At 34.5% G+C, this 26,042-nt stretch overlaps 1 protein-coding gene across 7 annotated transcripts in view; it reads left to right on the forward strand.

The window, feature by feature from the left end:
* The window catches only part of grb14 (growth factor receptor-bound protein 14), a 152,299-nt gene that overhangs the window by 65,256 nt on the left and 61,001 nt on the right, over positions 1-26,042 (forward strand). For 2 of the 7 annotated variants that reach the window (XM_087268563.1, XM_087268561.1), the window contains exon 1: positions 15,394-15,719. The exons of the other annotated variants lie outside the window; for them this stretch is intronic. In XM_087268563.1, the coding sequence (XP_087124689.1) occupies positions 15,657-15,719 (63 nt within the window). In that variant the 5' untranslated portion in view covers positions 15,394-15,656. Of the gene's footprint in view, positions 1-15,393; positions 15,720-26,042 lie in introns of those variants that run through there. 7 annotated transcript variants of the gene reach the window in all.

Here is a 26,042-nt window from a genome sequence, read left to right on the forward strand (position 1 = left end):
AATGGAGATTCACTCAAATCAGAACACTGAGATTCACTCCGACAGATGACTGAATCAGTGAGTTGTTAAATGGAGATACACTCAAATCAGAACACTGAAATTCACTCCAATCAGATGACTGAATCAGTGAGTTGTTAAATGAAGATTCACTTAAATCAGAACACTGAGATTCACTCCAATCAGATGACTGAATCAGTGAGCTGTTAACGGAAGATTCACTCTTCAACAAATGACTGAATCATTAAGTTGTTAACTAGAGATTAATTCTAATCAGATTGCTAAATCAGTGTGTTGTTAAATGGAGATTCACTCAAATCAGAACACTGAGATTCACTCCAATCAGATGACTGAATCAGTGAGCTGTTAACGGAAGATTCACTCTTCAACAAATGACTGAATCATTAAGTTGTTAACTAGAGATTAATTCTAATCAGATTGCTAAATCAGTGTGTTGTTAAATGGAGATTCACTCAAATCAGAACACTGAGATTCACTCCAATCAGATGACTGAATCAGTGAGTTGTTTACTAAAGATTTGCTTTTCAAGGGATCACTGAATAACTGGAGCTAAGTGATCACTTGATCACTGCTAACTGGAGATTCACTCCAATCAGAACAATGAGATCACAGAATCAGTGAGTTGTTTACTGGACATTTATTAACACCAGAACACTGAATCTGTGAGTTGTTAACTAGAGATTCGCTCATTTCAGATCCACCGGAAAACTGAGATTCACTCTAAACAGATCTATGAATCAGTGAGCTGTGAACTGAAGAATCATTTCAACCAGAACACAGATTCACTCTAATAAGATCACTAATTCAATGAGTTGTGAACTGGATAATCATTTCAACCGGAACAATGAGATTAACCCCAATTAGATCACTGAATCAGTGAGTTGTTAACTGGAGATTCGCCTGAATCAGATCACTGAATCAATGGGTTGTTAACTGTAGGTTCAGTTTCCACCAGATCACTGAATCAGTGAGTTGTTGAGCAGAGATTCACTCCACACCAGATTACTGAAACACTAAGTTGTTAACTGAAGATTCTCTCCACACCAGATTACTGAATCAGTGAGTTGTTAACTGGTGATTTACTTCCACCAGACCTTTGAATCAGTTTAAGTCAATTTCGTACATTAATTTAATGTAATTAAAATTCAGTATGGGGTGTGCGAGAGATCTGCAGAGTGGATGGAAACATCAACAGCCTGAGGTATCAAGACATTTGTGCTGCCCATTACATTACAAACCACAGGAGAGGGCAAATTCTTCAGCAGGATCGCGCTCCTTCTCATATTTCAGCTTCCACATCAAAGTTCCTGAAAGCAAAGAAGGTCAAGGCCAACTCAGTCGCCAGACATGAACATTATTGAGCATGTCTGGGGTAAGATGAAGGAGGAGGCATTGAAGATGAATCTAAAAGATCTTCCAGATGACTTTATTAATAAGTGATTTAAGTCATTGCAGATATGTATGGATGCAGTCCTCCAAGATCATGATGGAGTCAGACACAATATTCATTCTGTTTCCACTGCAGCATGACTTTATATTCTATACTGGACATTATTTCTGTTAAGTGACAAAACATTTGTCTTAGCAAAGTCAGACCTTACTGTCCTAATGAAATCACTAAAAATCAAGGCATGATCATAATTTATTTTTTAAAATAAGCGTAATCTAGAGGCCTTTGCCTTTTATATACAGTTAAAGTCAGAATTATTAGCCCCCCTGTTTATTTCTGTTTAACGGAGAGAAGATAACTAATTTAACTTATCTTTGCCATGATGACAGTAAATAATATTTTACTTGATATTTTGCAAGATATACCAGTTCTAATACTTCAGCATAAAGTGACATGTAAAGGCTTAACTAGGTTAATTATGTTAACTAGGCAGGTTAGGGTAATTAGGCAAGTTGTTGTATAGTGATCGTTTGCTCTGTAGACTATTCAAAAAAATAGCTTAAAGAGCCCATATTATACATGAAATAGGGTCATATCTTGGTTGTAAGGGTCTCCAACAACAGTCTAATATGCATGCAAGGTCAAAAAACACTTTCATGGTCTTATAATCTGCATTTATTTTTATCTAATTATCCCAGCGACTCCTGTATGAATCGTCCAGTGATTCATTTGTTCCCAAACCCCTCCTTAGCGCGAAGCTAATCTGCGCTGATTGGACCGATGACAGTCTGTCGCGATTGGTCGACTGCCTTCAGTCAGAGAGTGAAATGGCCAATAGCTAATCAGCAATTTAAAAAGTAATCACAGTTCATACACGCTAGATAGTGTAGGCGTGGATTTTAGCTGCCACACACACACAAACACACACACACACACCTCCAGACGAGAACGCTCCCGCTTCCGCCCGCACCCGCCAGGTTTTAGCCTTAGAACCCGCCCCGTATTCTGCCCGCCGCGCCCGATCCCGCTAAAGAGCGGGAGAGAACAAAACCGAAAATCTGTATAAACACACACACAGCACCAAGCATAAAGCTCTCGCTCGCTCGCTCGCTCTCTCTCTCTCTCTCTCTCTCTCTCTCTCTCTCTCTCTCTCTCTCTCTCTCTCTCTCTCTCTCTCTCTCTCTCTCTCTCTCTCTCTCTCTCTCTCTCTCTCTCTCTCTCTCTCTCTCTCTCTCTCTCTCTCATACGCGCGCGTGCGCACTAACACACAAGCACCAAGCGGACACATCTTTCTCTTTCTCAGGCAGCCCGCTCCCGTCCCAAATCAAACCCGTTACCGACCGCTCCGGCGATTTATTCGGAAATTTATTCCCGCGCCGCAGAAATCTGGCGCGGGGACAGCCGCGGGTATGCACACCTCTAACGTTACCACGGAGCTCCATAAACAAAGCAGCACGCGTCGCGTTTTTAACGTGACTTTGCACGCGATAAGAGAATATAGCCAGTTAACCTGATACAGTACACTCGGTTACAAGTAACAAAACACAACTAAATACATTTGCAAGCTAGAGTCAACGAGGCAACAACTTTAACCGCACGTACTTACACTTGAGAAATGGAAGAAACCCATCCTGATGTCCATCAGTAAGTTACTGATCCTTCCTTTAACAAACGCAGATGAAGTATTCTTTGTAGCATGTAGCTTCCAGAAGTTTCCTGTAGTTTCCAACTGCTTGGCTATAATGCTGAGGTTTCATCTTTGGGTAGAGACTCAATATATCCATCTGCAATGTCACTTCAATCGACCGGCATGTTTGTGTGCGTGTGTTTGTGGGTGTGTGTGTGTGTGTGTGTCTGGGTTACTGCGTCAGAGGGCGGGGCCTCAGGTTTGAAATCTCCCGGGTTTGCGCGTGCACGTGAAAAACTTTGTTTCGTTCGTACGTCATGGCGAAACACCTAATGAGTCGGTATCAAGGCGACTCGTTTGAAGCACTATGAATCGACTCTTTTATAGATGAATCAACAGTTTTAAACACTGTATTCTTACAGATTTAAGCCTTAGCTGGATACTTCACTTCACTTAGAGCTGTGTTACACACTACATGGAGGGGAATTTTCAAAAACCCATAATATGGGCTCTTTAAAGGGGCTAATAATTTTGTCCTTCAAATGGTGTTTAAAAAATTATAAACTGCTTTTATTCTAATCGAAAAAAAAAAAAACAAATAAGACTTTCTCCAGAAGAAAAAATATTATCAGACATACTGTGAAAATTCCCTTGCTCTGTTTAACATCATTTGGAAAATATTTTAAAAATAATACATAAATAAATAAATAAATAAAAAAAAATTAAGCGGGGCAAAAAATAAATAAATAAATAAATCAGAGGGGGCAAAAAAAAATCAAAGGGGGGCTAATAATTCTGGCTTCATCTGTCAACTGTTTTATTTTGTTCTGTTGTTGTCACATTAAAAATAAAGAATATAAAGCAGTCTTAAAACACCTCCTTTTGCTTAAAATAGGATAAAATACAGTTTGCAACTGTTTTGAATTGTTTTCCTTAAACATTAACCGAATAGTTAATAAAGTGTTGGCGATATTAAACAAGATAATTTTTTTATTTCTGTGCGGTGTTGAAAAACTAACCTAAGAGTGTTAACACACAACACTGATCCTTTGTGGTGTTAATATTTTACACTATAAGAGTTTGCTAATTAACAGTCTCAGAGTCTTGATGATGTTAACTCTTCCAAAAGTGTTATTTTAACACTTTTATAGTGGTTCCCATATAAACTTTGAGGGAGTGTTAATTTTAACTCTAAAGTAGTTAAATCTACTATCTAAAATTTGTGTAAGCCCCTTCTGATACCAAATGATCAACTAGAAGTCAATTTATTATTTTTTGTTCCTAAAACTTGTATAGGCGACAAGACTTTAGTCAGGTAGTGCAACTCAATCAAAACCTAAGATTGTATTAAAGTTTTGATTAGTAATAGCTAAGAGCTTAATTTAGATAACTTTAAAGGCAGTTTTCTCAGTATTAAGATTTTTGAATCCCTAGTTATTGTTCTTTCCAAACAAACAATTCATCAATGGAAAGCTTATTTATTCCGATGTCTAAACATAATAGTTTTAACAACTCATTTCTAATAACTGATTTATTTTATCTTTGTCATGATGACATTATAATATTTTACTATATGCTTTTTAAGATACTAGTATTCAGCTTAAAGTGACATTTAAATGCTTAACTAGGTTAATTAAGCAAGTAAGAGTAATTAGGCAAATCATTGTATGATGAAAGATAACTAAAAGAAAAACTAAAAAAGCTTAAGTGGCCAATAATAATGACTGTAAAATGTTTTATTTTTTATTTTTAAATTAAAAACTGCTTTTATTCTAGCCGGAATAAAACAAATAAGACTTTCTTAAGAGGAAAAAATATTATCAGACATACTGTGAAAATTTCCTTGCTCTGTTAAACATCATTTGAAAAATATTTTAAAAAGAAAATAAAGGAGGGCAAATAATTTAGACCTCAACTGTACATATCTCAATTTCCAAAACCTGACCCTTATGACCGGTTTGTGGTCAAAATAAAATGATAAATACCTCAACAAAATTTCTCCAGTGTTCTAAATCTCCGTCTCATATATCCATGGGATTGTCTTTCAAATAAATAATTCCACATGCACTATTACACATTTCAGGTAATTTGTCCATCAGAAGTCTTATCTCAGTGTCTCCCTTATCGCTGTAATAAGAAGGCACTCTAGAGCGTATCATCTTCTAGCGATTATGTAAGGCTGAACTGCGGCTGAGCAAATTACAGCTTGATTCGGCAGGACTCAACACTGCCCATTATGGTTCAAGGACCGAGGGGTTACTCGCTTTCCTCGACACTGACTTGGAACATGCTGCTATATTTCAAGGCTACGGGCAAGGTATTATTAGGCATAAATGCTATCGCTCGCTCCTTCTCCACACCACCGTTTGGCCTTGCTTTATTTGTCGACTTGGCTAAATTTGTCTTCCCAAGACTGAATGTTGCTCTCTTTTTTTGGCGAATAAAATGCAAACAGACGGTGATTTGAACAGACTTCCCCTTTTCTCACGTCGCACGTCTCGGAGAGGAGCGTTCACATGTAAACCAGACATTTCACTTCAGAGTGCTGAAAACAGAGCATGCAGTGAGAAGCCACTAGTGTTTAATTCCTGATGAAGTCTAAATTATTAGCCCTCCTCCATATCTCTGTTTAACAGAGAGAAGATTATTTCAACAAACGTCTTAACATAATAGTTTTAATTTCTAAGAACTGATTTCTTTTATCTTTGCCATGATGAAAGTACCTAATTATTTATCAGATTTTTTTCTATACTATACTACTAGGATATAAGATACTAGTATTCAGCTTAAAGTGACATTTAAAGGCTTAACAAGGTTAATTAGGTAAAGTTAGGGTAATTAGGGAAGTCATTGTATAACGATGGTTTGTTCTGTAGACTATCGAAAAACAAATCCTTAAGGGGGCTAATAATTTTGACCTTAAAATGGTTTTAAAAAAATTAAAACTGCTTTTATTCTAGCTGAAATAAAACAAATAAGACTTTCACCAGAAGAAAAAAAAATATTATAAACGTCAGTTTTAAATATCTCACAAAAAAAGCATTATTTCTCATCTTTACTTTGTTCTGTTGCTGTCACATTAAAACTAAAGAACATAAAGCACTCTTAAAACAGCTCCTTTTGCTTAAAATAGGATAAAATACCGTTTGTGTTTTGAATTGTTTTCCTTAAACATTAACCGAATAGTTAATAAAGTGTTGGCGATATTAAATAAGATATTTTTTTTATATCTGTGCGGTGTTGAAAATTTAAACTGGGTGTTAACACACAACACTGATCCTTTGTGGTGTTAATATTTTACATTATAAGAGTTTGCAAATTAACACTCTCGGAGTGTTGATGATGTTAACTCTTCCAAAAGTGTTATTTTAACACTTTTATAGTGGTTCCCATATAAACTCTGAGGGAGTTGTAACTTTAACTCTAAAGTAGTTAAATCTACTATCTAAAATTTGCAGTGTAGGAAATACTGTGAAAAATTCCTCGCTAGGACTGGGCGATTTTTGCCTAAAATCAGAATCTCGGTTAATTGAAAATTTTAACTTAATTGCGATTAATGAAAAATTATTTTATTTATTATTTGACATGTTTTGGGTGAAATAACAACGACGTAACGATGTACGATGCATAGTTTGGGAAAAGAACAATGTAGTGACGAATGTTTCCCAAAACCCGTATCGCAAATTCACATTAGTTATAATGTAAAACGCCCATAAAGACACTCTAAACGGGGTGGAGTAACTACTTGTTTTGAGAAAAAAAAAAAAACTTTGTGCAAATTATATTGTTTTACACGCACATGCGTTACAAAAAAATTCTAAATTAGTTTTGGTAAAAACATGCACTTGCTTTCCATATTAACTGAAATATTTGTAAATGGCACATATAGGGCCTGTGTTTCCTTTACAAATATTATTGAGAATATTTCATAGTCTTTTCTTAATTAACATAAAATCACTTACAAAGGTTAACACGTATTCCAATATCATATATAAATCATACCAATAAAAGAATGAAAATTTAAATTAAAAATGAAATTTAATATTTATTATTTATTAGGAAATGAAAAAAATCCTACTTTAATAATATTATTAATAATATTTATGGGAATGACAATTATTATTATTATTGTTAATATCAATATTATTAATATTAATATTAATATTAATATTAATATTAATATTAATATTATTATTATTATTATTATTATTATTATTATTATTATTATCATTATTATTATTATTATTATTATTATTAATGGTTAGCATCTGCAATAGGTTCTACAATGTCGAGTTGGGACACCATAGTTAATTTGATGTGTTTTGGATATGGAGACATCTCATTGTACTAAAGTAATAGTCCCGCTTTTTTGATTAGTCAATTTCTGTGCTCCCCAGACTCCCCAGAAAACCTTGTCTTTATTATTTGTTGTTCCTAAAACTTGGATAGACGACAATACTTTTGTCAGATAGTGACAGAACCAGAAAGGTTTGGGCATCTCTACTATAACTCCCCATTCACACGGGGGTCAGCGTCAACGCTTCCCATTCACTTTGAATGGGTGACGTCAGGCATTGCCGAACTGCATTGTAGATTCGTCGGCGCTGCTTTAATGGCATTGCTCGCTGCAGAAGTTGGGACTTTCTCAACTTTTCAAGCACTGACGGAAGCGTCAGCCAATCAGGTCACTGTATGCAAATACACCAGCTCAGACAGTAGCCGATTGCTGACTAATTTAATTAGCCGTCGCTGAATTGACGATCATGTCTTCTCCAAACTTGAGACACACCCTCGGTCAAGCATTGACGCTGAAGCCCCATGTGAATGCACCGTAATAAGACCAATAAAAATAACCCTAAATCTAACCCACATTCTAACCCCAACCATACAGTAATTACATTAAATGGATCAATATTACTCTGTAGTTAAATTAAACATGTAAAAAAAAAAGTATCCTTGGGCACGTATCTACAATGGGTTAAATAGTCAAGGAGACACACACATGTGACATTGTGTTAATATCACAAAATGTTCATAAATAGCAGAAAAACGAAACATTACAATGTCAGATTTTACAGGTCTAGTCTAGTTTGTGGATAGTCAGGCAGACAGACACATGGCCTGCAGACGTTTTAAGCTCATCATGACTCATTCAGTATATCAGTGTCCCGCTTCAGCGAGCCTGCGTGTCCTACTGTACACACGTCTGGATACATGATCCCAAAACACCATCCAGAGCAAGACCTTAAGAATCTCTGCTGGAATCCGCCCCAGATTTGCCTTTCAGCATTTTACCTCCTCCTAAAAGGTTTACTGTAGCTTTACTGTATGTTGTATATGTTAGCTTAAGCATCACACTTTAGTTTAAGGTAAGATGCTATTAATGGTTGCTTGTAGTAGATGTGTTTAGGTATTGGGTATGATTAGGAATGTTGAAAAAGCTCATTAAGAATATGTAAGTACTAATAAACAGCCAGTATCTTAATGCTAGGCAGATAATAAACCACTAGTTAATAGTGATAATTGGTTCTTATTATAAAATGTTACTACAGCAAAAAGGGGTTTTCTTACTGTACTTTCTGTTTTTTTTTTGTGTGTGTGTTTTAATCACATATATCAGAAAGCACATGCTTGCACTCACGATAATTTAATTATTTTTTTCTTTGTGAAGATTTTGGTACACAAATACATTATAGTTGAAGGCAAAATTATGAGCCCTCTGGTGAAATTGTAGCTATGTAATTATAAATATGTCCTCATTGCTGATAACGCTGTTAATCTGTGATTCGTATAGATCACAACCCACAGTTCGGAACACACGTGACCTGTGGATTAATACTTTTTTTAACTTGTAGAATCAGCCTAAATTTGTAAAAATCACACAGAGACATTGTCTCTTGCATCAATCAAATCACATGTATGAAAGCATTTAGGCTTTCCTGTAAATATAATGATGACAAAACAAGTTATGGTAGGTTATTTGGGATTTGGTGGGTTTCTTATGTTATTAAAGGTGTTTTTTTTTGTCCCTACTTGTTTAGCTGCATTAATGCATTCAGTGTAAGCTGCACAATAAATCATTAAAAGATCGGGATCTCAACACCCACGCAACGTAAATTATAAATAATGGTGATTTGCATATGTTTATTAATCCTTGAATTGCTGCACTCAAATCTGTGTTTGAAAAACGCAGAAATCAAGAGATTCAGTCTTTAGTCTATTGAGTCATGAATTTACAAACAGTCAAATAACACAGAGTTACTGGGATAACAGTTTATATTTTTGTTAAAACCAATGATGTTTATGGTAAAGATTAAAATCACCATCATGCATTATTTAACCAATAGGTGGAAGCAACCAGCCATCAAAAATATGCCACTGAATAATTCTTCAGATATAATCCATCTAGCAATGAAACATGATTTAAGTTTTACGAGTGAATAACTGAATCATTATTGAAAATGATATATATATATATATATATATATATATATATATATATATATATATATATATATATATATATATATATATATGAATAGTTCGGATGCCAAACCCTCTAAATCGATCAGACCATTTTTCTATCAGGCTCCTCTGATAAGGTTCTGAAGTTTAATTTTATAGGTAAAGAAAAGAAGTGTATAAAATTGTTGTGTGCAACCAGTTTTCACTGCAAAATGTTCACCACATGCGCGGATTATGGAGACATTCACGCAGAATGCATCTCTGCACTTGAAACACGAAATGCTGCGCTCAGGAATGGTTTAAAACAGTTGTCATGTCGACTTGCTGCTGTAAACAAAGCCAATTCCGTAATGCTTGCCCCGCCTTTGCGCTCTTCTTATTGGCCCACCACTGCTCTAGCACTTAAATATCAGCTGTCAATCACTCAGTGCCTTCTGGCTTGGGATGACAGAGAGAGCTACTACCACGAAAAATTGTAAAGCGCTGAAGATGAGAATGAAGATAACACTGACAGATTTTGCTTTAGAAACCATGGCATCTAAAGTTACAAATAATGACACATCTTAGTAGTTATCATGTGCTGAATGTTAGTCCACCATCTACACTTTTCCAAGAGTGGATAAAAGACTTCTGTCGGCTTCAGGTTCGCTATGAAAAGTCTGTGGGATGGAATTTTCAGGTAACTGTTTGCCACATCTAGCACGAGAGCTTCTGTTTAATCCTTCATATAATCGCCAGATGCTGTCCGCCATGCAAGGGGCAGCTATATGTCAAATTGAACACCACGTACACCATCGCAAACAGCCTTTCACCGAGTAAACTAATATCGCTACTCATGAAAAGACCGGTATTGCTATTTACATGGCATATGCATATAATAAGGTACAGTATATGTCAAAAGCATCAGTGCAATATTAGACAGCACCCGTGAGAACAGCACAGTTATACAGTTAACAGATTCATTCATGTCAAGCAGTGCGTGCAGGGCCGGTGAGCGCTCCGTGTATGCTTTGGTCATTCAGTTATGTTATAAAAATCTATTTTCTTGTGATAACGGGATTTTGTTGAGACATATTTTTCTCACGCTTGCATATATATATTTTTGCTTGTTAGTTTGATTACTGTTGATTTCAAATGCAATAAATGTTTGTATAAAACTTGTAGTAAGGGTGCTTATAATTGGTGGGTGCGACTGAATTTTGTCTGATGCGCCTACATTTTTAAAGTTAGGAACACCGGTGCTCTGAAATAGCACCCTGAAATAAACACACACACACACACACACACGCACGCACGCACGCACGCACGCACGCACGCACACACACACACACACACACACACACACATTCGGTGTTATCAGCAAGAATTGTAGTTATTTAGCTGATTATTTCTTCTTATAATTTCTAATAAAATTACAGGTTCTGTAAAGTTCTGTTTGTTAAAACCAAAAGTTTTTTTTGCAGTAATGTTTTTGTAATAAATAAAAAGAAAATTATATAAATTTTATAACATGACCTCCAATGGATTTTTCTCACAAAACGATACTACTTCTCATTGCTTCTCAGTTGAATCTATCTAATAATTTTATTATGATTTGTACTAGAAAAAAAGTAATAAGAAAATGGCTTTTTGCTGCATGTGCAAAAATAGTGGATTATTAAACTAAATAATCGCCACATGTGCACTAAACTAGTGTAACTACTATTGCATGTTTTTGCTTTTACCCTATATACATGTATAAGTGTCTATTGAGCGGGATGCACATGTGTGTGTCTCCAGCCCTGTTGTTTGGCTCTCAGGGATGGTCAAGGCCGATCTGTCTGAGTCGGTCAGTGTTTTGAGAATTGAAGAGACTCTCTTATCAGTGGCTTCAGTCCTTTCAGTTGTTATTATTATTATTTTTTTCTCCCTCCATGTCTGTGATAAGTTGTAGCGCCGGCCTGTCTGTGCTACCACTGCCCACTGCTGATAAAGACACTCTTTCTGTAGTGTGTGTGTGTGTGTGTGCGTTTCTGGTCAGTAGATGAGTGGATGGTGGAATTCACTTCTGATCTTAACAGCATGTGGAGCCTGTATGGACATGCTGGATGAATACAGTCTGACTGCAGATTGGGCTTGATAAGTGACAGCGGGATTTGAAGAGTGTGTGTGTGTACACTTGCCTACCTATCTAAGAGGGGACATTGTTGTCGTTACATGTCAAAAATTCAAAATAGTCCCCTCTTTGACATGCCTTAAACCATGTTAAAATAAAGCATAAGTGCCTCTGGTGATGTTTTTATTGTTTATCTTTTTTTTTTTTCACATGAGTGTGTATGTGTGTTTAAGCTCCTTGGGCATGTGTTTAAAAAATATGTTAAATAAATAATAAAACCTATTATATTTGTGTAATGTTATATACAACCCGGGCTCATTGTGGAAACGTAGCCCCACGGACGTTTCTGCGGACCGCAAAATACATCCCGGGAGGTACTAGTTTAGTTTTATTCTAGATATTTCATTTATTATAATTTAATTTAAATAATTATTTATTTTAATAAATTATTTTGTACCCTTTTGTATCCATATTGTGCCTTATCTTTTTAATTTAATTGTATATATTATATACATTATTTGTTATTATATTATATTATTTAAATATACATGTATATATATATATATATATATATATATATATATATATATATATATATATATATATATATATATATATATATATATATATATATATATATAGTTGGTTTCTTTTTGTTTAGTAATTTTTAATCAAACATTTGCATAACTATATGCAATTTACACACATTTATGCAAGTTTGGGGGCACTTAAATAATGCAAACTATTACTTTTAGTTTATTACAATCATTTATATTTTGGCTGATTATTGTTCATCAATTATTCCCTCCTCATTGATCCAGCACAGGCTTCATGATCAGTGTTTTGTTAGTGGAATTTGAGTCTGGTCTGTAACAGCTCCTCTGTTCTGCTCCAGCAGTGAGTTTGGAATCATGTCAATACTCCTCTTTCTTTACATATCAGACACTTTCCACCTGCAGGAATCTACAGTTGTTATAATATATGCTTAACTAGGCAGGTTAAGGTAATTAGGCAAGTCATTGTATAATGATGGTTTGTTCTGTGGACAATCAGACAAAAATATATAGCTTAAAGGGGCTAATAATATTGATCTTAAAATGGGTTTAAAAATTTTTAAACTGCTTTTATTCTAGCTGAAATAAAACAAATCAGACTTTCGCCAAAAGAAAAAAAATATTATAGGAAATACTGTGAAAATTTCCTTGCTCTGTTAAACATCATTTAAGAGATATTAAAAAAAATATATTCACAGGAAGGTGAATTATTTCATCAAAGTTGCTCCAAAATTATTACACAGCTCCCATTCTTGTCATTAGGCAATTTTGCTAAACTTATTTTTGATCCACTTTAAATGTTGACTGCTATATTCAGATTTCAGATAGAAGATGCCGAGCAGAAGTGTTTATGACTCTGGATGTCCGTTCATGACAGGCTTGGCTAATAAATACACGAGTCCAGATGAATCAAACCTTATTTTTCTGGGAAAAGGAGCAGATTTGTTCAGCGTTTGCGGTTATTTGCACTTTGACCTTTGGCTCACCTTTAGCTTGTAGTGCTGCAGGAAAACTGATGGATCATGAGGTTTTCAAAGCTGTTAGGTAGACAGAAATTGGATGAAAGTGAATTATGGACATTAGTTTATTTAGTTTTATTATTTTTTTTATTTTACAGAGTACAGAGTTTTCCCAAATATAGATGGTTGTTTTTGCAACAACAACAACAACAACAACAACGAAAACAAACAAACAATAGTTTTTTTAAAAAGAATTTTTCAATGTGAAAGTGTTCCCCTTTTCACGGTTGTTTTAGAACTTCCAATTCAGTAGCCTATGAGAGAAATGACTAGGAATAATTCATCTCAGATGGCGAAGTAGTGGCGCAGTAGGCAGTGCTGTCGCCTTACAGCAAGAAGGTCGCTGGTTCAAGCCTCGGCTCAGTTGGCATTTCTGTGTGGAGTTTGCATGTTCTCCCTGTGTTTGCGTTGGTTTCCCTCACAAGTCCATAAACATGTGGTACAGGTGAACTGGGTATACTAAAATTGACCGTAGTGTATGGGTGTGTATGTGAATGTGTGTATGGATGTTTCCCAGTGATGGGTTGCGGCTGGAAGGGCATCCACTGTGTAAAAAAATATGCTGAATAAGTTGGCGGTTTATTCCGCTGTGGCGACCCCGGATTGATAAAAGGGACTAAGCCGAAAAGGAAATGAATGAATGAATGAAAGTTTGCAACATCAAACAGCATAACGAATTGTTTTTAATGTGTAAAGTGAATGCAAGTGAATGAGACCGGAAGTCTTGAGCCAAATGGTTCAAATGGCTACACACCTTTTTAAACTAAGAAGTTTCTGGAAAGTCTGAGTTAAAAATTTCTCAGAAAGTTACCATGAAGCAACTGCGAGTGTTAAATATGCAAGTTTACAATGTTATAAAATAAATATGTCATATGTCATAAATATGCAAGTTAACAAAGTAATAATAATAATAATAATAATAATACTGATGAATGCAATTAAAAAAATAATACAAATAAATTATTAAAATTAATACAATTAAAAGGCAAATAATATCTTAAAATTAAGCAGTTCGTAAAGATTTAAAAATGTTATCATAAAATAATCATATGGCAACTGCGAGTGTTGAAAAACTTTTTTTAACAAAGTAAAAAGTTTACAATGCACATTTTTTCTTAATTTAGAATTTATGGTCCCCGCAGTGGAATGAACCGCCAACTATTCTTGCATATGTTTTACACAGCAGATGCTCTTCAAGTTGAAACTCGGTACTGGGAAACACCCATACACTCTCATTCACATACACTATGGCAATTTAATATTTAATTCATCTATACCGCATGTGTTTGGATTTTTATTTTATTAATTTATTTTATTTTATTTTAATTATTTATTTTATTTTATTTTTGTTTGATTTAATTTAAGTATTTATTTATTTTATTTTATTATTTGTTTTATTATTTATTTTATTTCTTATTTTGTTTTGTTTTGTTTTATATTTTTTATTATTTTATATGTTTTTATTATTTATTATTGTTATAATTTTTATTATTTTTTAAACAACAATTATTTTAATTTGTCTTTCAAATGAGAATATTGTTGCATTTCTTTGTTTATTTGTTTGTTTATATATTTATATTTTATTTTTATTTTGTCTGTCAAATTATATAATGCTATATTGTTTGTTTATATATTTATTTGGTCTCAAATATTTTATTATTTTATTATATATGTATTTGTTTATTTTTATTTATTTATTTGTCATCATTATATATTATATTATATTATATTATATTATATTATATTATATTATATTATTTTAAATTTACATTTAAAAAATAATAATAATATTATATTTTATAGTCTTTAAAGTTAATAAATAATACATTTATTTATTTATGTTATAAATTTTTGTGATTTTTCTCCAAACCTATATGCTCCCAGCATCATGAGTTCAATTTGTCAATATTTAGTTCGCGCAGACAGAAGTAAACATCTTTCCATGTCCTAATGAACACATTCATCTGAAAGAGGCTGTTTTGGAGTGTGATTATGAGTCTGAATCAATGCGTCCTCTCACTGGGGGGATTTTCTGCGCTCTAAAAGCGTCTTGCCCCGAAGGTCTAGGTTAACCCTACAACACTATAGGGTTGTAATGTGACCAAATAACTCTTAATGTTCACCAAGCCAAAAATAGTTTTCTGCCGTCCTCAGCTCTTCACCGGGAGGTCCCATCATTGGCTTTTCCAGGCAAGATAACGCTGGAGTTTTTCCCTGACCTCCCTGATGTCCTATAACTACACTCCTTTATGCAGCTATTTTATCAGACGCTTTTTTTATTAGAACGAAGCAGGAAAGACGCTCCCAAGGCCACAGAAAGATGAGTCTAGAGCTAGGAGGACGTGTCTCAGTCTGACTTTCACGCCGATGTTGATTCTGAGAGGACAGATTTTAATGTCCGCTACCTTTACAGAGAGTGTTTATTAACACATTAATGTGATTTGGAGAAGCAGCAGATCTGTACGTGTACGGGAAAGAGGACGACAGTATGAATTTTCGTGCCAGGAGAGTCACACTGCCCGCTATCACACCTCTTTGCTTGCAGAAAAGGGTATGGATGCTTATTTTTTACTGGTGTTTTTGTGAAAATTGGACTTTTGTTGGTTATTGAGAGGTTTAATTGTGGTTTGATGAGATTAATGAGATTGTGGTTTGATGATTAAATAAATAAATTCTATGTTTGATGTATATACAGTTGAAGTTAAAATTTTAAACCCTCCTATGAATTTCTTAATTGATATTTAATGGAGCAAGGACATTTTCACAGTATTTTCTATAATATTTTTTCTTCTTTGAATAATTTCTTTTTCTTTTTTTTTCTTTGTATTATTTCGGCTAGAATAAAGGCAAAAAAACAAATGATAAAAAAAGCCCCAAAAAATAAAAAATAAGCATTTTTTAAGGTCAATATTATTAGCCCCCTTAAGCATTTGGTGGCTGGTGACATTGAGGCGTGCACTCGTGATTATGATGACGTTTTTTATGCGCTCACTAGAGGGAATATGATGAACATCAGCTCCACAGCTAACTATCAGGCACCTGTAGAGTTCATGCATTCCAGTAAAATTTACACAAATAAAATGGAGCGAGTGCTTTTTAAAATGACTGACTGAATGAAAAAAGGTCAAACTGGTGAGCGTCTGACAAAAAAGTGCCCTTCAGAATCAAATAAGCAGGATGCCCTTCTAGTTCTAAAATAGCATCATATTATCCCAATTTTATCCGATCTTAAATTATTTGTTTGTTTGTTTGTTAACTATAATATTGTTAAGGTGTTACATGAAGTGCCACACCGTCAGAGCTTTGCGATCTATATATATAATATACATCATATACACACACACACACACATATATATATATATATATATATATATATATATATATAGATAGATTGCAAAGCCCTGACAGTGTGGCACTTCATGTCACACCTTAACAATATTATTGTTAACAAACAAATCATTTAATATTGGATAAAATTGGGATAATATGATGCTATTTTAGACCTCTGGCAGCTGCATTATGCACTAATAGTTTATTAATAGAGGATGCTGGGCAACCAGCGAACAGAGCATTACAGTAATCTAATCTAGTGGTCATAAAAACAAGTTTTTCTGCATCAAAGGTACATAGCATGTTTTCTTACTTATGTTGTCTATCAATATGCAAAATATAAAGAAATCATTTAATTAGAGTGTTAAAATAACAAAATAAAAACTCGCCTTCAGATCACTTCTTCACTGACCAATATTACAATAGTCAATAGGCAAACCCCAGCCGAGTCTGTCACTTTTTTAGTTAATCCCCTTTCCGACATTTCCATTGTGGTTTCTGCTATTTGCATTTGTTGTGAGGATTTGCAGTGTGTTTTCTATTTGCAAACAAATTAATAAATTAATTAAGATCAGGAGAATATGGGTCTGAGCCTCGCACATTATCAGGAAAGCTATTTCAGAGTTTAGGAGCCATATATGAGAATGCTCAACCTCCTTTAGTGCTATTATGTGTACTACTAAAATTGAGCAGATTAGATTGTAGCAAGTAGGAAGGTTGGTTAGATAAAAAGGAGCTAAACTATTTATGCCTTAAAGGTAAGAAGCAATATTTTATAACCAATAGGGAATTTAAGAGGCAGCCAGTGTAAGGAGGATACAATTGGAGTGATATGATTGTATTTTCTTGACCTGGTAAGAACTCTGGGACCTGCATTTGGCACTAACTAATGTTTATTAATAGAGGATGCCGAGCAACCAGCAAACAGAACATTACAGTAATCTAATCTAGTGATCATAAAAGCATAAACTAGCTTTTCTACATCCGAGATAGATAGCATGCTTTCTTGTTTATTTAGGCTAATAACATGCACAAGATAATGAAAACATTTAATCAGGGTGTTAAAATAAAAATAAAAACTCACCTTTAGATCACCTACATCTTCACTGACCAATATCACAACAGTCAATAAGCAAACCCCAGCCGGGTGTGTCACTTATTTTAGTGTGTTCCCTTACTGACATTTCTTTTGTGGTTTCTACTATTTGCATGTGTTGTTAGGATTTGCAGTGTGTTTTCTATTTGAATGTGTTGTGAGGACTTGCAAATTAAGATCAAGAAAATATGGGTTTGAGTCTTGCACAATATCAGGAAGGCTGTTTTAGAGTTTAGGAGCCATATATTAGAATGCCCAACCTCCTTTAGTGGACTTTGCTATTCTGGAACTATCAAAATCGAACAGATTGGATTGTGATGAGATAGAATGTTGATTCTATCTCATTACAAAAGCTAAGAAGCAATATTTTAATATCACTACGTAACTTAACAGGCAGGATTTGCAGTGTTTTCTATTTGTGAGGTTTGCAACGTGTTTGCTGTCAAACCAATGAAGGTGTTTTCTCAATTTGCTGCTGTTTTTTATATTTGCATGGGTTTTCCTAAATCGCAGCATTTTGAGCTCTCTCAACCACCGTAGTTCTAGTCTCTGGAAACACCTGTAAATGTCAGTGTCAGGTTATTCTGATCTGTTCATCTCTGTTGTCATCACTGCATGCTCTGCCAAAAGACACACTCCCGCACTCAGTGGGATAGACTAATACCACGCTGAGATGAGCTCAACAATGGCCTGACTGTAAGAGCTGCCCAACATACTGCAAATCTGTCAGCTTGTTGAAGAAAAATAAAAAAAAACTTGTCTGGAAGTGCTCTTGGAAATATAAAATGAAACTTCATCAATAAAATGATAAAATGACATTTGTGCAAGAGCCGAAAAAAGATCAAGCATGACTGGAGGTTTTTAAGCATGCCGTGAGCAACTCTTCATGTGCATAAAAAGCAGTTTGGTATTCACATGATACCCGTTAAGTGTTCATACTGTAGGTATTTGTATGTAAATGTGCTTCTTGCACACATAAATCATTACATTTTAACCTCTGAAAAATGTAACCACCTGCAGGGTTTATGTTTTAGATCCTGGCAAAGCAGCGTTTTGCTTTTCTGTTCGTTTGACAAAGGGAAAAAAAAAATGAATTCATGGATAAACACAGTCAGTTTTAAAAGCAAAACGTGTTTCCAGTGTGTCCTACTGTAAATGTAAAAGATCTCTCACACACCCCATACTGAATGAAACCCCAAACCATGATTTTTCGTTCACTAAACTTGACAGATTTCTGTGAGATTCTGATTGGACCTAAAACTTTTTCTTTGGGAGACTCCATGTTTAACTAAGGCATCCTCAGACAAAGCCCTGTCAATTTAAACAATCTAAAATCTCTGAAATCACTTTACTTGGAAAAACCCATGACACTTAACTTTTCACTTAACTTAAAGTAAGGTATGATTAATTATATCAAACGTTTCACAGCGTCGAGGATGTGTAATGCAGTTCCTATTAAATATTCAATGTGCAGACTTTGGTCATTACTTCAGCCTGGAGAGCACTTTATTATTAACGTTTTTGATTGCAGTCTGGTTTCGTTTGTCTTTTTAGTGTATGAACTCCGCACAGTGACTTTGAATCACGTTTTTTTTTTAAGTTGGATTATTTTTATCTTGTCATGCTACCTTTGAAACACTCTCTCTCTCTCTCTCTCTCTCTCTCTCTCTCTCTCTCTCTCTCTCTCTCTCTCTCTCGCTCTCTCTCTCTGAATGGCATTGCACCTCATTTGCATAAAATTGAACTCTGTGCAACTCTGTCTCATTTTCAAAGGGCGCAGTCACTCATGCTGCCTAAATAGCAAGGTCTGATTGAAAATGAATTACTCATTATGATCAGTGGTGACGGGACCTTGTTGAACTTTGGTGCCCTTCTTAAGTGCAGTTGTTTATTTGAAATAATTATTTGATTTCTTGTCTTGCACATTTAGGAATTATATTTAGGCTTTCAAACTATCTTTGTTTGTTTGTTTGTTTGTTTGTTTGTTTGTTTGACCTTTACAGTTGCCTTCAGTTTTTGTTCAGTTGATGTTGTTCGATTGTAGATTTTTAATTATTTATAGAGTGACTGTAATTAATTGATTAATTAAGTTGTTGTTTGTGTATTTGTTTGATTAATAAATTGTATTTTTTTAAGTAGAGACAATTTGTTTTCCTTAAGATGGGAGAACTGACTAATTATTTATTTATTTATTTATTTATTTATTTATTTATTTATTTATTTATTTATTTACTTAATTGTTTGTGCATTATTTATTATTATTGTTATTTATTTTTTTTTATCTAAATGCAAAGTAATATCTAATTATTGGTTGTTGTTGTTTTAAGTCAGTTAAGTGGGTTATTTTATACATTAACAAATAAACTATTTAATTATTCATTTATTTATTTTGTTATTAGTTTTATAAATTATTTTTATGTAATTCTATTATTACTAATAATAATATTATGATTATTATTATGTATTTGCTAGTTTGTTATTAGTTTTATGAATTATATTAAACTATTTTAACATAATTATATTAATTAATTAATAATTTATTTATTTGTTTATTTATTTATTTGTTTGACCTTTACAGTAGCATCAGTTGTTGTTGTTGTTCAGTTGGTGATGTTTTTATTATTTATAGATTGACTGTAACTAAATAATGAATTAGGTACATACATATTTGTTTGTTTATTTGATTTGATTACTTTTTTTAAGTAGAGGCAATTTGTTCTCCTTAAGATGTGAAAACTGACTAACTTATTTATCTATTATTTGGTTTTCAAAATAGCTTTGACTATTTGAACAAATGATTTTTTTTTATTCACTATTAATTTATTTTGATATTTACTGATTTTGATATATTTTTAAAGCAATTTTGTTTTGTGTGACCTAGGGAGAGATGCAAACATGCAAAAGTAATATCTAAGTATTAGTTGGTTTTATCAGCCAGTTCAGTTGGTTATTTTATCTATTAACAAATAAATACATTTGAATTTTTTTTATTTGTTAATATATAAAATAACACCAATATTTAGATTTTAAAATGCAAAATTAAAAATGCAAAAGTAATATCTAATTATTGGTTGTTGTTTCAAGTCAGTTCAGTGGGTTATTTTATCCATTAACAAATACGTGATTTATTATTTTAATTAATTAATTAATTAATTTATTTATTTATTTATTATGTAATTTATTTTTATTATTAGTTTTAGAAATTTTATACAATTAGTTTATGTAAATCTATTATTATTATTATTATTATTATAATTATTAATATATATTTGCTTGTTTGTTTTTTATTTATGAATTTTTTTATTTGTTTATGTATTTATTGATTTACTTGTTTATTTATTTGTTTAGGTTTTTATTTATTTATTTATTTATGTTATTAGTTTTATAAATTATATTATTTTTATGTAATTCTATTATTATTAATATTATTATTATTATTTTGATCCTTATAATTATTACTATTTATTTGCTTGTTTGTTTTTTATTTTTGTATTTATTTATTTTTTTACTTATTTATTTATTTAATTTTTACATGTTTTGCGTAAAATAGCAAGAGTGAAACTGCAGAAAGTTTGTCCCTGTACAAACAATTCAATTCGGTTTTTGGAAAAAAAGGTGAAAACTCTTCTCTCTTTTTTAAAGAGAAAAATTATGACTTCTGCTGACAAGGCCAATAAAAGTCATGCTCCATGCCAATGCACATTGCTGCATTGTATGTACAACTGTATATTCATAGTGCAAGCAGAATTTTAGTTCTGAAGTTACTTTGTATTTAATATTTCAAGTATGCATGGAAAAGTATGCGTTAAAATGTATTATTTCTAGTATGCATCAAAATCACGTATACAGTACTCAACATTTGAAGTGAATCAATCCTTTCATCAAAGTTGTCCTAATATTCAACAACATCCATTCCTCACTGTTCTGAAAAAAGTTTTTTGGTCCACTTCAAATGTTGACTACCATATTTACCTGTAATTGCTGTAGAAAAGGTGGCTCAGTGGTAGCACTGTCACCTCACAGCAAGAAGGTCGCTGGTCTGAGTCCAGACTGGGTCAGTTGGCAGTTCTGTGTGGAGTTTGCATGTTTTCCTCCTGTTTGCGTGGGTTTCCTCTGGGTGCTCTGGTTTCCCCCACCATCCAAAGACATGCGCTATAGGTGATTTGAATCAACTAAATTGGCTGTAGTGTAGTGTATGTGTGTGTGTGTGTGTGTGTGTGTGTGTGTATGGATGTTTCAGAGTACTGGGTTGCAGCTGGAAGGACATCTGCTGCGTAAAACACATGCCGTAATAGTTAGTGGTGTATTCCACTGTGGCAACCCCTGATGAATAAGAGACTATGCTTAAGGAAAATGAATGAATGCATCAGAAAAGGAAAAGATAATTAAATGTATGAATTGATAGTTGGGAATAGGATGGTGGATGTGAATGTGTGTGTTTCTGATAGCGCTGCAGCTGTGAAGGAGCAGTTCAAGGTTCACTCAGGCTGATAAAATGCTCTTTATGTTCCCATCCTTGAGCCTGTGAGTCTCCTGCTGTCTTTAGATGTGACACAATATTTATGATTTAAGTGCACATGAACCTCGTCAGATTCGGAATTACTTGCAGGAAACACAGACTTCCCGGATTGGGCTGCTTTGGGATTACAGTAAATGGAAACAAATGCCATTGCTGTTTACCACAAAAAGCTGAATTTTGACCTCATAGATGAATTTCAATGGATCTTGTATTGTTTCACGAGTTCACACTCACAGATATTTGACTGAATAGAACATGCGTATTTGGCGTGCTTACCGGGGAGAGGGCTCTGAGCTCGGGAAGACACCCTAACTCGTGTTATTCCCCTTATCAGGATAAAGGGAGATAGGGTCCGAGCACAGTTTCTAGCCTGGCTCCAGAACGATCCCCACTAAGAATTAACTAGGTATTGTTGGGAATTATAATAAATTCCATAGGTGTTCAATACAAACTCAGGAGGCGGAGATTAATTTAAAAAAAATATTAGCAGGGCCAGACGGAATCTGCGGACGTTTTTTGCTATTTCTGCGGTGAATTTTGGTAAAAATCTGTGGATTTCTGCGGAATTATTTTGGGAGTATCCAGCGGAGTATCATAACTATAACCTTAATATATTAAATAAAAAGTAATAAATTACTGAATAAAAACTGAACAAATTCAGATTTACACATTTACTCAAGTAAATAAACAGAATTAATGATGGGCTAAAAATCTGCAGAAATCTGCGGAATTCTGCGGAAAATCTGCGGAAAATCTGCGGAATTCTGCGGAAAATCTGCGGAATTCTGTGGAAAATCTGGGGAATTCTGCGGGAATTCTGTGAAAAATCTGCTTATAATCTGCGGAATTCTGCGGGAATTCTGCGGAAAATCTGCGTATAATCTGCGGAAAATCTGCAGAATTCTGCGAAAAATCTGCGGAATTCTGCGGAAAATCTGCGGAATTTTGTGGAAAATCCGCTGAAAATCTGCGGTAAATCTGTGGAATTCTGCGGAAAATCTAGGGAATTCTGCGGGAAATCTGCGGAAAATCTGCATATAATCTGCATATAATCTGCGGAAAATCTGCGGAATTCTGTGGAAAATTTGCGGATATTTGCGGAAAATCTGTGGAATTCTGCGGGAATTCTGCGGAAAATCTGCGTATAATCTGCAGAATTCTGCGGAAAATCTGCGGAATTCTGTGGAAAATCTGCGGAAAATCTGTGGAATTCTGCGGAAAATCTGGGGAATTCTGCGGGAATTCTGCGGAAAATCTGCATATAATCTGCGGAAAATCTGTGGAATTCTGCGGAAAATCTGGGGAATTCTGCGGGAATTCTGCGGGAATTCTGCGGAAAATCTGCATATAATCTGCGGAAAATCTGCGGAATTCTGCGGAAAATCTGCATATAATCTGCGGAAAATCTGCGTATAATCTGCGGAAAATCTGCGGAATTCTGCAGAAAGTCTGCGTATAATCTGCGGAAAATCTGCGGAACTCTGTGGAAATCTGCGGAATTCTGCGGAAAATCTGTGGAAAATCTGCTGAATTCTGCGCGCACAGATTCCGTGTGGGCCTAAATATAAGTAATTTATTAAGTTCAAGTGAATAATTCGATTAGGGCCCTGGGTCGCACAAATGTGTCCTATTGGTTATACAATGCTATCCAAGAGAACACACCAGGCGCTCTGCGAGTGTTCTCTTAAGACTAAAGACCCAGTTTTTATACACAGAAGAAGGAGAAGGCGGGTTGTCTCTGTCACCTTTTCGACTCCATCTCTGGTTCCTCTTTTCTACACAAAAAAACGGGACCAGTTAAATGCACATGCTTAGAGACCTACATAGGCTCCAATACTTTTTCACAGGAAATCAGAGGCGAGAGACACATGTTATTTTTATTGTTTCTGCTGCATATTTCTTGTCCAAGATAGCTCTTTCTGCAAAATGCCTCATTAGTATGCAAAATACATCTCCTCAAAGGCCAGTTTTGGTTAGCATATAATTTCACAGAGCATACAAAATATAGTATAGAATATAAAAAATATATATAGTAAAGAATGACTGTAAGGTAAATGATTTAACATCTCTTTAGGCAAAGCATACACCGCATACTAATAGAGAATCAAGGATAACTCTGAGAAATAAAAAAAAGTCAGGGTTGTGGATGGGAAATGGGGAAAAAGGAGCAAGGACTCAAGTGCAGGAAAATGGGGAATTTATTAAATAATAAACATAAAATAAAATGCAAAATAAAGGGGGAAAACATTAACAAAACAAATAGATACACAAACAAACTGGACTGGGCAGGCTGGCAAGGATCAGGATTGGAACACGACAGGACAAGACTTCAAACAACGATATGTGATGACAAACTGGCACAGGACAGCAAACGTGAGGGGTTTATAAACTGTAGGAAATTAACACACAAACAGGTGAACACAATTAACTAATAATGGGTTAATAAGGAGGGTGGGACTAGACAATAGAATGGAGAGCGCATGACACAACACAAGCCATGCGCTCACATAAAACAGGACAAGAACATGCAGCCAATGAGAACTCATTAACCGCATGTTCATGACAACACAAGCACAACACTGAAGCACACGACAAAAGCACGTGACCATAATGTAAACACATAGCCACGTGCTTTGACAAATGAAACAAATTGGGAATGAAACACCACGCTGCAGACAGACGAAAACACAAACACGAGTACAAGAGTCTGCGCGTCCGAGGCACACAAAGCTCGTGCGGCCACATTAAGCGGATGCGCGCACACTCTGCGTACACCCATGACGGCGCGTGCACACACAGAGACAGAAACAAGTGCTCGACCCAAGAAAACTGGAGCCGAGCACAACAGGACTAGACATGACTAGTGTCCGGATTCTGCCACCAAAGCAAGAATTTACAAGACCAGAGTGGCAGAACCCTGACAATATTTTCTACAGTATCTGGTTTAGTAGTGTGGAGTTGGGGTGGTGGAGGGACGCTGAAGTCAAGAGAAAACGGAGGTATGACAAGTTTGACTATTTATAGGGGTTTGCTCTTGAGCTGATTGGATAATAGAATGATTGTGTGTGTGATGCGCTGTTTTATGTGCTAAGAAATATATTGTATATCTCTAAATAGATATTTTGTAAAGCGGTTTCAAAAAAAAGCATATGAAAAGCAAGTAAGCTGTCTACTTATGTTTTAAATAACTACAAAAAAAACAAAAAATACATATCAAAATATGGGTGAAATAATTCAGATTATAGTATTTATCAATATAGATTTAAGACAACATACTTACAGTATGACTGATCCTAATTAAAACATATTAAAAATTACAATCGCGATGATACAAAAGGTTGCTGGTTCGAGCCTCAGCTGGTTCAGTTGGCATTTCTGTGTGGAGTTTGTATGTACTCCCCGTGTTCACATGGGTTTCCTCCGGGTGCTCCGGTTTCCCCCACAAGTCCATAAACATGTGGTACAGGTGAATTGGGTAAGCTAAATTGACTGTAGTGTATGAGTTTGAGTGAGAGTGTATGGGTGTTTCCCAGTGATGGGTTGCAGCTGGAAGGGCATCCGCTGCGTATAACATATGCCGGATAAGTTGGCGGTTCATTCCACTGTGGCGACTCCAGATTAATAAGGGGACTAAGCCAGAAAAGGATATGAATGATACAAAATGTGATTATATTTTAAATGCTTATTATCTCTTTCTGACGTACAATGTTATCATTTTTATTTTAGATAAAATGTTTTGACAGAGCTATTTCAAACATAGCATGACATTTATAAGCATTTAAGATTAATTTAATTTTAATCTTTTAATGTCATATAGTATAACACATGAATGAAACCCCAAACCATGATTTTTCGATTACCAAACTTGACTGATTTTTACTATTCTAAGAGAATCGTGGGTCCATGTTGGTTCCAGTAGGTCTTCTG

This window comes from Danio rerio, chromosome 9, assembly GCF_052040795.2.
Source record: "Danio rerio strain M-AB ecotype USA chromosome 9, GRCz13ab, whole genome shotgun sequence".
In the NCBI taxonomy this organism is placed as follows: domain Eukaryota; kingdom Metazoa; phylum Chordata; class Actinopteri; order Cypriniformes; family Danionidae; genus Danio; species Danio rerio.